The sequence below is a fragment of the Loxodonta africana genome, chromosome 5, assembly GCF_030014295.1.
Source record: "Loxodonta africana isolate mLoxAfr1 chromosome 5, mLoxAfr1.hap2, whole genome shotgun sequence".
Taxonomy (NCBI): Eukaryota; Metazoa; Chordata; class Mammalia; order Proboscidea; family Elephantidae; genus Loxodonta; species Loxodonta africana.
Window position 1 is genome coordinate 75,767,357 of NC_087346.1, and position 13,304 is coordinate 75,780,660.

At 41.2% G+C, this 13,304-nt stretch overlaps 1 protein-coding gene across 7 annotated transcripts in view; it reads right to left on the minus strand.

Annotated features, from left to right (window-relative positions):
• ANXA3 (annexin A3) overlaps positions 1–13,304 on the minus strand; it is a 133,096-nt gene that overhangs the window by 80,554 nt on the left and 39,238 nt on the right. For all 7 annotated transcript variants that reach the window (XR_010322065.1, XR_010322064.1, XR_010322062.1 and 4 more), the window contains exons 7-10: positions 7,657–7,736; positions 5,801–5,857; positions 4,710–4,803; positions 2,812–2,907 (exon numbers count right to left, since the gene is read on the minus strand). Coding sequence is in view for 2 of the 7 variants with exons in the window: in XM_064285668.1 (XP_064141738.1) it covers positions 2,812–2,907; positions 4,710–4,803; positions 5,801–5,857; positions 7,657–7,736 (327 nt within the window). In the remaining 5 variants the exon portion in view is untranslated. The remainder of the gene's footprint in view (positions 1–2,811; positions 2,908–4,709; positions 4,804–5,800; positions 5,858–7,656; positions 7,737–13,304) is intronic.

Sequence of the window (13,304 nt, forward strand, 5' to 3'; positions counted from 1 at the left end):
ATTCTAGAGCCCTGGTGGAGCAGTGATTAAAGTGCTCGGCTGCTAACTGGAAGGTCGGCGGTTGAACCCACCAGCTGCTCCACAGCAGAATGATGTGGCAATCTGCTTCCATAAAGAGTACTGCCTCGGAAACCCTATGGGGCCATTCTACTCTGTCCTATAGGGTCACTATGAGTTGGAATTGACTCAACAGCAATTTTTTTTTTTTAATGTTTCTATTATGTATTTCTAAGATGATTCAGTTCAGACGGTTTCTCATGTCCAAAACTGCTGACATATGGTATGATTCCATTTATCTGGAATGGAATAGGCAAATCTAGAGACAGAAAGGAGATTAGTGATTGCTGGGGCAGGGGAGGGAGGGATAAGGAGTTGCTGCAAATTGGTATGGGAGTTTATTTTGGGGGTGATAAAAATATCCTAAACTTAGATTATGGTGATAGGTGCACAATTCCATGAACATACTAAAAAGCAATGAATTGTATACTTTGAATGGGAGAGTTTTAAGGTATTTGAATTACATCTCAATAAAGATGTTCAAAAACAACTGTTATTAAATTTTTTTTTTTCCATTCCAACGGTAGACTGAAATAGAAAATGAAAGTGTGACATCATCTTAAATCATAAGGGCTTTTTTTCGCTTGATAAAATGACATATATTGTAGTCTAAATTTAGTGTACAATTCAATGCATATTTCTAATGTTTCTTAGCTCAATGAGTGACTTTGTATAGCTCAATAAAATTTTTCAAACATGACAGCTTAGCAAGAATAAGCAAAGTAAAATGCAGCAAAATTCATGCAAAGATTAGCAATATGAAATGGAAAAAATTAACTGGCTATACCATTGGTACATTCTCAAAACTAATTAGACTGATTTCAATTCCTTTTTTTTTTTAATTGAAAAAGCTTTTTGGTTTTTTGGCATATCTCTTAGAAATGCAGTCAGAGTCAAAAGCATGTGTGTGTGTGTGTGTGTGTGTGTGCGCGCGTGTGTGCGCGTGCACACACGCCAGTATTTGAATAAAAGCCCTATTCGTGGCATTGAGGAGACAATCAGAAGTTAAGTGAAACAACACGTGTGGAGTTAGCACTCAGAATGGGTCCTAGGACTTAGTGTGTGCTTGTTCCCTGGCATATTTTCTGTAATTTACTTTAAATTACTTTGGCATAGACTGTGTGCTATATATGTGTCTCACTACAGCACACAGAATGGTTGATTTATATCACAGACTATGAAACCAAACTGCCTAGATTAGAATCCCAGCTCTATCCTGTACGCCCTGTGTACCCTTGGGAAGTACCTTAACCTCTCTGTGGCTCAGGTTTACCAGCTCTACCAAGGGGGTGGAGCCCCTGGGTGATGAAAAGATTAATGCACTCGGCTGCTAACCAAAAGGTTTGCATTTACTCAGGGGTACCTCGGAAGAAAGGCGTGGCGATCTACCTCCCCAAAATCAGCCATTGAAAACCCTATGGAACATAGTTCTACTCTGACAGACATGGGGTCACCATGAGTTGGAACCGACTCAACGGCAGCTTTTTTTTTTTTTAATCAAGGGGATAATAATAGTACCTAGTTCACGGGATTGTTATGAGGTTTAAATGAGTTGACATTTTAAAGAGTTTACCTCAGTGCCTAGCACAAGGTAAGTTCCACATAAGTTTTTATTTAAAAATATCATCGGAATAACCCTAATTGGGAGTTCACCCTCCGGGGGTGGTAAGATTTGAAAGATCAATCAGAGGCTCTGGAGGAGGTTACTCTTAGGCATCAGCTATCTTTATCTTACCAGAGGCTTTATTAATTATTACAACAGATGTTAGGAACGATTTTTCATTGATGAAATGACAAGATTAGACTAGCCCTACACTGTACAGATGCTACTTATTGTGTGCTGTCCAGTCAAGTCTGACTCGTAGTGACCCTATGGGACAGAGTAGAACTATCCCATAGGGTTTCCTAGGCTATAATGTTTACAGGAGCAGATCGCCAGGTCTTTTCTCTCAAAGAGTGGCTGGCAGGTTTGAACTGCCGACTTTTCCATTAGAAGCCAAGTGCTTAACCATTGCGCCACCTGCGTTAATAGAGAATAAGCCTGTAGCAATCCCAATAGCCTCCCTAAACCCTTTGGAGTGGTTTAGGATGCCGATCAATCCTGTCTGCATACAAGCACTTAACAAAAGATTTTGCTGCCTGACTTGGAATAGAAGGGTCGCTGAATCCTGTCACTGAATAGTGACTCATTCTTTTAAAAGCACCTTTCTTACAAGGTGCTGCTCATGTACCTAAAAGGACAGACATCTGAGACCTCATATAACTGTGTTTTTGTCTGCTTGTTAACTGACGTGTTTATGTGGAGATGGATTCAATCTAAGACTTACTTTAATTTTGACGTACCGCCTTGCTAACACAGTCAAAGTGGAGAAGACCTATAGCTCTGGGAGGTTACTGGCATCTTCTAAAAATAACCAAATATGGCGGATAACCAAATTGGCTTAGGTCTCAGTGTTCAACAAGGCTCAATTAAAAATATATATATATATATTTGCAGTTCTTAAAGAGGTGACAATAAACACAATGACAAGCCAAATACAAATTTAAAAGGCAAAGTAAGACGTAAAAATATAACCTCTTGATGCATCAAGTTAACAATATTTGTTGAGTATATTGTCTGTAGCACGGGCTGTGTTGGGGGCTGTGGGGAACAAAAGATGCATCAGTCACAATTCTTACATGAAAGGAGCTTACCCTGACATTGATTAAGAACAAGTGCAAAATAATTCAGCGCATAAGTGCTCAAGGGCTTACCTATGGCCAGCAGTAAGTCTTCAAAATGCCCAGATAATTCTCCTTTTATGCTGTCCTCGATGTCCTTCTGGCTGATATTTTTATATTCATCAAATGCTAAAAAGCAGTACCACAAAAACATTTAAACCATTCCAATTGACAACACTTGAATATACTCCAGTTTTAGATTGCATATGTAGGAGATCAAGTTTAGTAGCAACTTCAAAAACTCCTTCCTTAAACCCCCAGAAGTTGAGCACAGAAGTTTTTGTTCTTCTTTTCATTTCTTTTTAAGAAAATCATCCACAGTAAAACTTCATAGGCCATTTTTACTGATGACTTCTCTCTGTTCCTCTTCCCAGGCTGTTGACACTTAAAATAGCCTGAAAGGTTATAAAGCTAATGCTAAATAATTTATCTACAGTAGGGATATGGGCTATTTTTAAATTATAGTAGCACCATAGTGTGGTCATTAGTCAAGTACATTTTATCTGCTGAAGAAATCTTAATTGTTGTGCTGGGTAAATCATTCCCTAAGGGAGCATGGCCTACTTCACACCAGGGCTTCCCAAGGCAATCTTCCTAAAATGTAGATTCTGATCCAGTATATCTGGGATGGAAACGCAAATTTTCAGCAGGGAGTTGAACTGGAATGAACAGTTCAAAAGCCCTGCTTCATACCTATAAGAAAGCATCCTATTTCTTGATCATATTTGCCCAAAAGCAAAACCTGTACATATGTCACGAAGGATACAGGCATATTTTGCAAGCCAAGCAAATTTTTAAAAGAGAAATTTTGGAGACAGAACTAGGGTGGGTTGTTTGTTTTTTCCACATAAGGACACTAATAAAGCAACTATCATATACTATAAGGAGCCCTCATGGCTCAAGGTTAGGCACTCAGCTGCTAACTGAAAGGTCAGTGGTTTGAACCCATCAGCCACTCTCTGGGAGAAAAGACCCGGAGACCTGCTCCCGTAAAGATTACAGCATAGGAAACCCTATGGGGCAGTTCTACTCTATCCTATAGGGCAGCTATGAGTCAGAATTGACTCCATGGCACTCAACATCATCATATACTATATCGTTGTGATTTTAATGGCAAAACTAAAGAAGGACAACCTCAGGATTTAAGTCACAGTATTGTCCTTACGTTTCTTCACTTGTCCATGAACTTGGCATAAGTTTAGTCACGCACTGTGGTTGATCTCTAGACTAGCACCTTGAAGCCAGTCAGGGGTATTCACAGTAAATGCAGTTCTGGGCGTCTGGGTGCTATTTGCTTCCACAATACCTCAGGGAGAAACAGTGTCCATGTGGGTGACTGAAGGGTGGGTACTTAGTTCATTTGCTTCCAGAATACCTCAGGGAGACGTGGTATCCATGTGGGTGAGGGAAGGGTGGGTACTTAGCAGTTTCATCTAAAAGTTGGTCTGACCAGAGAGCTGTCTTATGTTTTTTACTTTTCCTCCATTTACCTTTATATCAGAAAGAGCTGAATGTTATCCGGTATTAACGCATTAACAGAAACTCACCGACAATGCTTGGTTGTTCTGGAATGTGACTAATTAGGGAAATGATAGGGTGGAGGCAACGCAGACAAACCCCTCCACCCCACAGGAACACTCCCTTTCTGCCCTCACCCCAGAGGGCTGCCCTTCTTCTCTCTGTCACAATTCTTCCCTAGTACCCCCAGGGCAATCCACTCAGCTTCCAGGGGAAAGCACAAGCATTAGTGCTGCCTTGATCTAGACCATATTGTTTCTTAAGAAATTTATAGATAAAATTGGAACAGCCTTTGCAATTTTAAACTTCATTTTCTAGAGCTTTGCATGTGAAATCCAAAGCCATTTCCAAAAAAAAAAATCACAAAAACAAAAAAAGATTGTAATGTGGTCAAAAATGAATCAAGTCCATACTTAGTTTCAGCTGAGGAAAGCTCCTTAAACACAGGATCTCGGTGAATTTATCTTCATCTGTGCCCCATTTCTTCTCACCAGCATTATAGAGAATCTGTTGGATGAGGAGAGGGAGACATTATTGCTAAACTGACATAATTCCCTCTCTACCTCTCTTTTTTTTTTTTGGAAGGGTGGAATGAGAAAAGTGGGCAGTTTGTTATACTTGAGGGTTCAGTGAGATAATCTATTACCCAAGTCTTTCGCTTTTAGCAGACTAGAAATTTGAGTGTTGGTGTGGCAGGAGTCAGGAGAGTGATGATTGCCAACAGAGAAAGCAGGAAGCTGGGGCTGGGTGATTCCTGCTTTTATGGATTGAACCATGTCCTTCCAAAAATATGTGTTGAAATATTAACTCCCTGTACCTATAGAGGAGCCCTGGTGGCGCAGTGGTGGAGAGCTTGGCTGCTAACCAAAAGGTCAGCAGTTTGAATCCACCAACTGCTCTTTGGAAACCCTATGGGGCGGTTCTACTCTGTCCTTTAAGGTCACTATGAGTCAGAATCGACTGGACAGCAAGAGGTTTGCTTTGGGTTTTTTTGGATACCTACGGAATGGATGGAGCCCTGGTGGTGTAGTGTCAGAATTCGTATGACGGCAACATGGTTTTTATAGAATGGAGCCCCGCTACTGCAGTGGTTAAGAACTCGGCTGCTAACCAAAAAGGTCAGCAGTTCACAGTTTGAATCTACCAGCTGCTCCTTGGAAACCCTACATGGCAGTTATACTTTGTCCAAATAGGGTCACTATGAATCGGAATCAACTCAGTGGCAACAGATTTTTGGTATACCTATAGAGAAGCCCTGGTGGTGCAGTGGTTAAAGTGCTTGACTGCTAACTGAAAGGTCAGCAGTTTGAAACTACCAGCAGCTTCACAGGAGAAAGATGTGGCAGTCTGCTTCTGTAAAGGTTTACGGCCTTGGAAACCCTATGGGGTCGCTATGAGTTGGAATCGACTTGGTGGCAGTGGGTTTGGTTTCGGTTTGCTGTACTTACAGATGTAATCCAAGAAGAAGAGTTAAAGGGGACATTGCCTTTGCTCTGTTACTGACCTGGGCGTCCTTTTTAGCCAGATGTTCATCGACTTTCAGACTCTCATCTCTTCTACCCTAAACAGGAAGGATGAAAACAAGGGCAAACCTTTTAAAGGCAGAAAATTCTAACACTCACTCACCAATCCCTAATGCAACTGTCAGAAAGCACGCCTGGCTGCACTTGTTTAAAATGCTCTGACCAGCAGGACCCTTCAGAGGTTTTTCTCCAGTAAAGGCCACGTAGCAAAGAGGAAAGACTGTTGGTGGAGGAATCAGGCACTCTGGCTTCTAGTTCTGGCTCTGCCACAAAATTTACTAGAAATCACACAATTCTCTGGGCTCAGCTCCCTCCTCTGAAAACTCCAAGGTCCACACCAACTCTAATGTTGAAGGTTGTACGGTTATGTGTGTGTACGTGCACAAATGCTTCTGCACACTATAGAAAGACAGAAGACAGGAGAGGGGGAAAGCAGGACTGCCTGAATTATTTTGAGAATTACAGGTGAGTGAAGCATTTGGCTAAAATATTTTAGAAATAAATTTTCAAAATTGAAAAATCCTATTTCAAACCATAGGTCCTTATATACACGTCTGATTTTTGCAGTTTCTTTTCCTTATTTCTCTTCTGTGTTGCCGCTCCTTGGCTGCTATTAGTTTGCCTTCTTGTTCTCTTTCATTGCGTACTCTGCTCGAATAATAAAAATGCTAATAATAATTGGTATTATTGATCACCAGTTATTGATCACTTTCGGTGTGCTAAATACTTCCCAGGCTTTCTCTCTCTTAATCTTCACAACACCCTAAGAGGTTGGTACTATTACCATTTTAATTTCACAGATATGAAAACTAAGGCTTTAAAGCTTAAAGGAACTTGTTCAAATACACAAAGTTCTGTTTGAGTCTAAAAGCCAGCTCTAACGCCCTACTCTCTACTGCCCCCTGTGGGTGGGTGAGTGTGCCTGGATATACATCTCTGAATATATACCTCTGTGAGTGTATGTCTGCAGCAACGCTGAATAATTTTGGTTATGTGGGTTCCACTTTAATAATGTCTTCACCATTTAAAACAACTGGCACCATAATTAGGATAAACTGTTTCCTACTGGCATCATGCTTCAGTCTTGACAAGTGGTGTTTTAACCCTCAGGCTAAGGCCATTGTTGAGATTGTGGGTGCTGTGTAAATCTGCTGAAAGAGGCTGGTGAGCCATGGCTTAAATTACTTCCCCTCACACACACAGCTGTGAGCACATGTCATCCCTGCCCTGCCCATCTTCATCACCAAAGTCCTGAGCCGCCTAAAATGAGACAGCAAGGTATGGCCTGATTTACTCATATGCTGATTAATGGTTTAGCAGCTCTTACAAGGTGGCAAGGATGAAGTTGCAGCAAGCCATTTATTCCTTAATCTGAGACTGAGACAACCACCTCTGAAGATAATTCTTCTGTATCGTGTTCCCTACTTAATTGAAACACTAATGAAAGAGATATATATTTGTTAGAGTCCAGAAGGAAATCAACATATTCTTAAAAAATAGAGACACATATAATGCAGAAGAAAAAACAGTCATTTTACATCAGATGATTTATGAGAATATTTCCTAATATACTGTGAAATATCAATACATTTTTAATTCTTATGCTGACCAAAACAAGATTTTCTTGTTATGTCATGATGTATATATACATATATATATTTATGATCTTGGTTAAACATTACATTGCTTGATGGCAATGCAAATGTAGAATAAATAAATAATTTTATAAGGAAGACTGCAATCTCACCGCCTCCATTTGGTTATTTTTAAATGCCCTAAAAATTAGTACTGAGTATGCAGTTTATTGAGAAGTTTAAAAAATAAAATAACACCTTACTTCAGCCAAAGTCAGCAGAGCTTTCCGGAAGTCACCAGATGCTTCAGAGCAAACGTCATCTCTAAGACTCTTCTTATATACTGAAACCAAATAAGAATGAACTTAAGCCTTGGCAAATTGAAAAATCTTCTAAAACAGAAAAGATTCAATGTCAACGTTGGCAATGAATAAGTATCTGATGAAGTAAATCTTGCTCTTTTATTTAACTTCATGGTGCTCTTCTCTTGTGAGATGGATACCTTCTTGTAATTATTGCTATAGTGTATGTTATGGTAGATGCATAAGAACAGAAAGAATCACCATTAGGGATGAAAGTGTGGTCCGTTTCATGTGACAATGGCACTAAAGGAGGCATGGTGGGAAGGCTAGGGTGGGAGAGCTGCTAGTTTGCTTTCCAATTTCCATCCTCTCCTTCATAGTAACAAAACCTCAATCTTTAGCAAGGCATGATGCACACACCCTAAAGACTACATTCCCAGTTTTCCTCTTAACTGAGTACAGCTCCGTGACTAAGTTCTCGGCAATGAAATGTAGGCAGATACATGTGGCAACGCTGCCTAGTTTGTGAGTTGATACTTGGAGCTTGGGCAGCCATCGTGGACTATGAAGATGAGGACTACATCTAAGGGATGGCATAAAAGTAAGCAGCAAGAGATCTAGGCTCCTGAAAAGTTTGATAAATCAATTTTTTTTTTCCTTTACCAGTCCTGGAACTGTGAATCTCCTGACTTTTTTTTTACATGTGCAAGAAATACATTTCTATCTTATTTAAGCTACTATTATATTTCTGTTTTATGAACCTAACTGGAATATTAACTAATAGCTAGATTGTATTATTTGGTAGAAAGAAAAAAAAAAAAAAAAGACTCTAGGCATCCTATTTTCCCCTTAACAATTGCCAACTGTGTGTTCACATATTTTAGTACTGACTAGTTACAGTCCAGAATCTCCAAGTGGCACAAATGGTTAGGTGCTTGGCTACTAACTGAAAGGTTGGCTGTTTGAACCCACCAAAAAGTGTTTCAGAAGAAAGGCTTGACAATCTGTTTCCAAAAGGTCATAGCTAAGAATACCCTACGGGGCGCAGTTCTACTCTGAAACACACAAAGTCACCATGAGTCAAAATCAACTCAATGGCAACTGGGTTTTTTCACTGGTTAACTGCAGTCCATTTATGTAGCCTGTGATGTACAATACCCACCCATTTTAAATCTCTGTTCTGCTCTATCCCTGGGAAGTGATCCCCTTGGAGTCACTGCACAAGTGGAGGGCAGGATTAGTATCTAACACCAGGTGGCTACTTGAACTCTGCCTCCATCATTCTCAAGAGCTCTGTATGTTGGTCATACGAATGCTCGTCCTGTAGAAAGTGATCTGAACTTATGTAATAGCAAAAACTACGGTGAGAGAACTCCTCAAACATGATTTTAGTACATCCCTTTTTCAGAAATCTGTCATTTTCCAAAGCAATTCAAATAAACAAAAATCCACTATAAAAATAAATTATTTATTTACATGATAACTTTTAACAGGCCTCATTACACCTAATAGTCTTGATACTGTTACATCTATACTTTAGTTAGAAAAAATTAAAACATTGAGTCAAATAACTAAGTTCCATTTGTGAGAATTTGCAGAAGTATTTTATAATTTTAGAGTTAGCTAGATGAGGCTTTATAGACATCCTGTTTTAGTCACCTAGTGCTGCCATAACAGAAATACCACAAGCATATGGCTTTAACAAAGAGAAATTTATTTTCTCACAGTCTAGTAGGTTACAAGTTCAAATTCAGGGCGTCGGCTCCAGGGGAACGCTTTCTATCTCTGTCAGCTCTGGAAGAAGGTCCCTGTCCTCCATTTTCCCCGGCCAAGGAGCTTCTCAGGCACAGGGACCCCATGTCCAAAGGACGTGCTCTGCTCCTGGTGCTACTTTCTTGGCAGTACGAGGTTCCCAACTCTCTGCTTGCTTCCCTTTCCTTTTATCTCTTTTATCTCTTGAGAGATAAAAGGTGATGCAGGGAAACTACCTTGGATCAGGGAGATGACCTGAGTAAGGGTGGTGTTACAATCCCACCCTAATCCTCTCAACATAAAATTATGATAAAAAATGGAGGACAACTGCATAATACTGGGAATCATGGCCTAACGAAGTTGAGACACACATTTTTGGGGGGACATAATTCAAACCACGACACATGTCATGCAACCTCCCTACTCCACCCTTTACTCCACATATTTCACAGGAAATTAAACTTAAAAAAAAGACAACTATTTTCATCAAAACTGACAGCTACTATATACATTTTGAGGTATCATCAAGTCCAGATCAAAAAATAAGATATTGCAACAGTGTAGGAGCCTGAGCTAGAACTTAGAGTTCTTGATCCCTGATTCAGTGTTCTTTCACGTACCACTAACTTGGAACACTCATAAAACTTCAGAATTTAGCTCCCTATTTATTTAGACTCCATTGTGTCATTGTGGAGCCCTGGTGGTGAAGTGATTAAGATCTTGGCTGCTAACCAAAAGGTCAGCAGTTTGAATTCACAAGCCGCTCCTTGGAAACCCTATGGAGCAGCTCTATTCCGTCCGGCAGTGTCAGTATGAGTCCGAATTGACTCGACGGCAACAGGTTTGTATCATTGTACTGGACAAATCAGACAAGATGCCTGGCCCCTTTATGAGGGTCAAGATGATAATCTCTTTTGACTGGTTTCTCACACACAGGTCACCATTTCACATTATATAACACCATCGCTCTTTCACATTACATGACACCATCACTCTTTCTACAGCTGACTGGAACAGGGTTGGTGTCTGATGATAGGTAGCCAGCAGCCTAAAAGGTGGCCTGGTGAGAGAACTTTGCCCAAAAGTAATGTTCTGTACTAAATAGTGGTGTCTTGAGCCCAGAAGATCTTCTCTACTAGGGAATGAGCTATACAGAAAAAGAGACAAAGACAATAGAGCAACAAAATACAAAGATCCCCCAGAAAAAAGGCAGAAAACAGAAGCCAATAATAACCAGAAACCATAAGTCTTGAACAGACACTACCAGTAGGAAGAGAGAACTTACTTGGCAGTGTCAAGAATAGTAGAAGCAGCTCTTTCTGCCATCTTGGAGCCTGTGAAGGCCTGCTGGGAAAAGGACTTCTAAAACTGCAAATATGTCTGGAAGGCTGTGGTTCAATGCCATTTTTGCTGACTGTAAAGGGGGTCTTCAGAACCAGAGGTAGCAACATCTCTTCTTAAAGCTGAAGGTGTTTATGCCCAAAATGAAACGGAATTCTATACAGGCAAAACCAAAAATACCCAAACCAGTTGCTGTCTAGTTGATTCTGACTTATGGCAACTCTATGTATGTCAAAGTAGAACTACGCTTCATAGGGTTTTCGGTGGCTGATTTTTCTGAAGTAGATCACTAGGCCTTTTTTCCAAGGTGCCTCTAGGTGGATTCAAACCACCAACATATGGTTAGTAGCCAAGCATATTAACCATTTGCAACACCAGGGACTCCTCTGTTCAGGCAAGAAATGTGCTTATGTGTTGTCTTAGGCTGGGTTCTCTAGAGAAGCAAAACCACTAATGTGTATAAATAAATATATATAGAGAGATCTATATCAAGGAAACAGCTCACACGATTGTCGGGGTTAGAACGTCCCAAGCCCTTGGATCAGGATAGAGTCCTTTCCCAATCCACAGAGCCACAGAAGCTGGTGAACCCAAGATGAGAAGGTCAGAGAGCAGGGCTCCTGCTCACAGACTGACGGTTGAGGAATCCCCAAGGTCGGCAGGCAAGATTGCAAAGTTTCTCCTGAGTCATGCAGCTGCAGGGGCTGGCAAACCCAAGATAGGCAGGCCAGGGAGCAGGACACTTGCTGACAGGCCATGAAGATTGGCGAATCCCAAGATGGACAGATAAGCTGCTAACTCAAGTCCCAAGAACCAGAGGTCAGACAAGAGACAGCTGCTAGATCCAGAACAAGCCAATAACATTTGCAAGGCGAGCAGGAAGGATGTAGGCAGCAGAAGGTGGAGAGATGAAGGCTGAAGGGGCGGAGAGCCGCCACATGCCCCACCCCCACCAAGACCACTGAGCAGGTTCCATCATGTGGGTGCTCACATATCAAAGTTCGACAGGGAAGTAATCACAATATTATACAACTGCCCAAACACTGAGAATCGTGGCCCAGCCAAGCTGACACACAATCTTAACCACCACAGTCTGCCCCTTGTCAACTTGGCATCTGTATGCATCTCCCCAAACCATACATAATCTCTGAACAAGCACAATTACAAAGTTATACTTACACCTAACAGGATAAAACTAACACACGCAAACCAAAAACGCACTAGTCCCGTTTACTTCTTATATTTTATAAGTGAAGAAAACAAAAACATCTGATGCACACATACGAAGCATAAATACTCATAACAATTACAGTCCTTGTTTCTGCAACTGGTCATGTGGCCATAACTGGTATTTAGAACTACCTTCTTCCACCACCCATTCTGTATTCCCTTTGCCCTCAGCAAGTACCTCAGCTGGTCGTGGTTCTTTGCCTAGTGGGGTGACCTAAACCTTCACTCCTGAAGGGTCTGGGCCATTAGTAGTCATGTCAGAATTGGGTTGTTATAGTTTTCCATTCACTTTAATAACAGGACATGGCAGTACGAAATAACAGGACATGGCCATATGAAGAGATGCCCTAAAGGATCTCCTGCATTCCAGACATACTCTTCTTTACGCTCATTGTGTAATATCAATCTGATTTCCTCTTGGCAGTCTAGATCAATCACACCAGCCAATATGGTAACTCTCTTCCTTGCCTGTTGATCCAGAGGCATAAAAAGCCCAGAGTGGCCAGGTGGTATTCTTAGCTTCCAGTTCAAAGGAATCAGTGATGTGTCTCCAGGTGGGAGCATTCCTCCCTTTGGAACTAAGACCTTTAGGCCTGCAAAGCATAAGGTCATGGGGACAGGAAACAAAAATCTTGCAAGTGGGTCACTATGGGTAATAGTGAGTGGTGACACTCCCAGTTCCACCCCTTGATTGCTAGACCCATGAATCCTTGCTATGGGAGAAATAGCACCATATACTGGATGCTGATTTAGTGTATATACAGCCTCCTGGAGAACACTGCTCTAACCCTGTAAGGTATTGCCACCTAGCTGGTGCCATTATTGTGTCTTTAGGAGGTCATTCCATCAATCTGTCAAGCCAGCTGCTTCAGGATGATGGGAAATATGGTAAGACCAGTGAATTCCATGAGCATGGGCCCACTGCTGCACTTCGCTTGCTATGAAGTGAGTCCCCTGATCAGAGACAATGCTGTGTAGTATACCACAATGGTGGATAACGCATTCTGTAAGTCCATGGATGGTAGTTTTGGCAGAAGCATGGTGTGCAGGGAAGGCAAATCTATATCCAGAGTAAATGTCTATTCCAGTAAGGACAAAATGCTGCCCTTTCCATGATGAAAGTGGTCCAATGTGATCAACTTGCCACTTCGAGGGATGGAGCCATACTGGGGACTCAGTGTTGTTCTCTGCTGTTAGCAGATTGGGCACTCAGCAGTGGCTATAGCCAAGTCTGACTTGGTGAGTGAAAGTCCATGTTGCTGGGCCCATGGATAATTTACATCCCT